This window comes from Buceros rhinoceros, unplaced genomic scaffold, assembly GCF_000710305.1.
Source record: "Buceros rhinoceros silvestris isolate BGI_N320 unplaced genomic scaffold, ASM71030v1 scaffold7831, whole genome shotgun sequence".
NCBI lineage: Eukaryota > Metazoa > Chordata > Aves > Bucerotiformes > Bucerotidae > Buceros > Buceros rhinoceros.
The window spans coordinates 12,134-15,527 of NW_010392437.1; the positions used below are offsets into that span (position 1 = coordinate 12,134).

The window sequence follows — 3,394 nt, forward strand, 5'->3', positions numbered from 1 at the left end:
CCAGCCCTGAGCACAGCCAGAGCAAGCTCCGACCTGCCTAGCCTGGACTGGGGAAGTAACGAGCATGTCCCTTGTGTTCCTCAACCACAAAGAGCAGGACTGGATGAGTTCTTCATCCAGTAGGACCCGGTCTCATATCACCAGCTATTTTGTATTTGCTCCTTCCCAGCAGCAAAAGCACAAGATCAAAATTCCACCGAGGGCAGAGACACCCTGGACAGTCTTGCTCCTTGGGAAATTTTCCAGATTTACACATGTCCGTGCAAAGTGGCGAATGGCAAAGAGCAGATTGCCCAGCTGTGTTCACCCTCCTCTTCCCTCCCTGTTTCCTTCCTCCTCAGCAAACTTGGAAGGTGTCCAGTCTGTGTCAGATGATGGAGGAAAACTCTCTGCTGGGCTCGTTCACACCGTCTCATCCCATAGCTCAGTCGTTCCCCCCTCCGTTTTTGAGGAAAGCCGCTCCTCGAAGGTGGATTCTAAATCTGAACATGGAGAAGAGGAGGAGGAAGGTGTTGAGAAGAGACACGGGACAGATACTAACCGTGAGCTCTTCACCTATTTCATGTCCGTTGTGGTAAAATGGCCTCAGTGGAGGATTTTGGTGTCACCTCCATCACTTCAGGCTGACTTTTTTTACCCATTTCTGCACAGCAGAGCATCGGCAAAGCGCCACCAGCAGCAAGGAGGTCGTGGGAGAGCTGGACAACAGCCCTGTCTACAGGGCCATCGCCCGCCATCTTGGCATCGATGTCTCAGCAGAAGGACGCGCAGCCCAAAACCGCAGAGGGATCGTCGTCATCGTCCACGGGGCACCCCTGACGGGTAGGTGAGCTGTGACTCCTGGCTGCAAGGAGGGGGTGAAGAGGGGAGACATATCCTGGTGGACCACGGTGCTTGGCTGAGCAGTTGAGGTGAAGCGAGGTAAGCCACAGCTCTGCTGCTACATGAAATGGTCCAGGCCTTCTCTTAGCTGGTGCAGGTGGTGTGGCTCGTCCTGAGACCGTACAGCTAGGCCATCATTCCTCCAAACAGGGTGGCTGTGTCCCTGTTGCTTCGTGGGACCGCATTGCCTAGTGTCCGTGTTGCCTCGCGAGAGCAGTCCCTAGCCCATAGTGACCCCCAAACTGTGCCCAGACATTGCCTGAGGCAACGTCAACCAGCACAGGCAACCAAATGGTCTGTCTGATGGTGGGACAGGGCTTGAAACAGCATCCTGGGCTCAGGATTGAGGTCACCACAAGGGATGACGTCCTCAGCTGAACGTGAGGTGGAGGTGATCCACCTGGCTCTAGAGGACAACACTTCTGACCATGGTCAAGCTGCCTCCCTCATGGTTTTTCCTAAAGGAGCACTTGCTTTGCGACTGTCCTCGAGACTTTGAAATCCTGTTTAGGGGCTCTTCAGAGCCTGTCCCTGAGAAGTCCTCGCGTGCAAGTGTCACCAAGCAGTCTTCCTCTCTCTCCAGGCAAGACAGCGGCAGCAGTCGCCCTGTCCAAATACTACGGTGCTGCCTGCTTGTCCATGGACACTGTGGTGACAGAAGCCATCTTGGACAGGAGCAGCTGGGCAGGGCTGCGTGCCCGGGAGCTGTGCATCAGGGCTGCCATCGAGCAGAGCCAGAAGGAGACGGAGGATGCCGGTAAGGAGGGACACTGGACCCAGAGCAGCACTTCGGGAACCCACCATGAGCATCTGCTTCTCCTTGCTGCAGAGAAGTTTGACAGCCTTTGGGTCTCCTGGGGAGCGTGGGTGCAGCATGTAGAAATGCAAAACCATTTCATAAAGCATCTCTGGTTATTAAAAAAAAAAAAATCTTTATTTTAAGGGCTCAGTCAGGAGCACTTTTACTGCCTCTGGGCATATGTTGCAGTTTCTCAGAGCGGTGAAGCACTCCTGGATCTTTCTCAGAGTTTCTTAGGTTTCCCCAAAGCTGAATCCAGCTTGCTCCTCCTGGCCATCAGGCGGAACCGCTGCCCACTTCAGCAAGGCAGGAGCCCTCTGAAGTGGCTCATTAAGCACTAGACGACTGACTTGGAGTGTGGTTTCACAGACGTGAAAGGAAGGGAAGAATAACTTCCCGGAGGAGTTCTTTCAGCTGCGAGACATGCTGCAGATGAGCTCTTTTCTCCTGATTTTTCCTGTACACGCTGTCAGGTCACGCAGCTCATGTGTGTTGTGTCATTCTCCATGTGAGACTGGAGACTTTCAGGAAGCTTTATCGGGCAGCTGGTGCCCCAAGCTCTGCAGGGTGAGGCCAGACCTTGCATTGCTCCGCTGTGAACGTGGTTGGGTTGGTTGCTGGTGGAAGAAAGAAGGGTCTGCAGCCCAAGGAGGGTTATCCCCCACAGAGGATTTAGCTGCAGTGCAGATGTTGCTGGGGCAGGGTTGTGCGTTACAGTCTCCGTTGAGAATGCGGGCTGGGAGCAAGGTCTGGAAATGGTGGGCCTGGAGGAGGGATCCTTGGCTTGCTCCGTAAGGGAGCTACTGTGCAGACAGCGTCACCCGGTGCCCCTTTGTTAGGAGGGGCACAGAGCTGGGCATGGAAAACTCTGCCTTTAGACTCCAGTATCAGCCGGTGTGTTTTGTCACACTCATAAAAGAAGCAGGGAAGGAGCTGCTTCTGGAGAGCAGTGCGTGCTGTGTCCCTACCAGGACACAGGGCTGTGCCCATTGGGGTGGCCTGTCATCAGCCCTGCTGAGCCATCTGTCCCCTCCGCAGGTCCGAACGCAGAGGGCTCCCTCAGCCTGCAGCTCAGTGCCGAGGCCAGGCGCAGCTCAGACACAAGCCAGTTGAGCTCCGGGGTCAGTGTGCGGTCTGTCAGCTCCCGACGCCGGGCGAGCACGGCAGTGGGCAAGAGGAATACAGATGGCCACACATCCCAATCCCAGAAACAGCATCTAATGGACTCGACAGGTTCCCAGGTGAAGTGTGATCTGCACTGGTTGATGCCTGGGACCTTTCTCTTGCCTCTGAGAAGGGAAGGGGCTGCTTACAGTGGAGGTTCCATGTCACCAGAGCCTGGGGTTGGGGACATACAGAATCACAGAATCATTTACGTTGGATAAGACCTTTAAGATCATCGAGTCTCCCTGTTCCCCAGCACTGCCAGGTTCCCCCTGCCCCCTGTCCCTCAGCAGCACCTCACGGCTGGGAAACCCCTCCAGGGATGGGGGCTCCACCACTGCCCTGGGCAGCCTGGGACATGCCTGCACAACCCCAGCGGGACAGAAATTGTCCCGCAGGGACAACATCAACCTCCCTGGCGCAGCTGAAGCCCGTTTCTTCTCGTCCCGTGCCCGTTCTCCAGAGCTCCGAAGCTTGAGAGCAGCGGTTTCTGCTAACGGGTGTCAGTAACGCCGGTTACTGACAGGGGAGGAGGAGACGGTTCCCGCG

The 3,394-nt window shown here is 55.8% G+C and overlaps 1 protein-coding gene across 1 annotated transcript in view; it reads left to right on the forward strand.

Annotated features, from left to right (window-relative positions):
* The window catches only part of LOC104500761 (hydrocephalus-inducing protein homolog), a gene marked incomplete at both ends in the record, with an annotated part of 35,510 nt that overhangs the window by 9,243 nt on the left and 22,873 nt on the right, over positions 1 to 3,394 (forward strand). The window contains 4 exons of the mRNA XM_010144469.1: positions 342 to 542; positions 652 to 822; positions 1,466 to 1,639; positions 2,720 to 2,922. Of these exons, the coding sequence (XP_010142771.1) occupies positions 342 to 542; positions 652 to 822; positions 1,466 to 1,639; positions 2,720 to 2,922 (749 nt within the window). The remainder of the gene's footprint in view (positions 1 to 341; positions 543 to 651; positions 823 to 1,465; positions 1,640 to 2,719; positions 2,923 to 3,394) is intronic.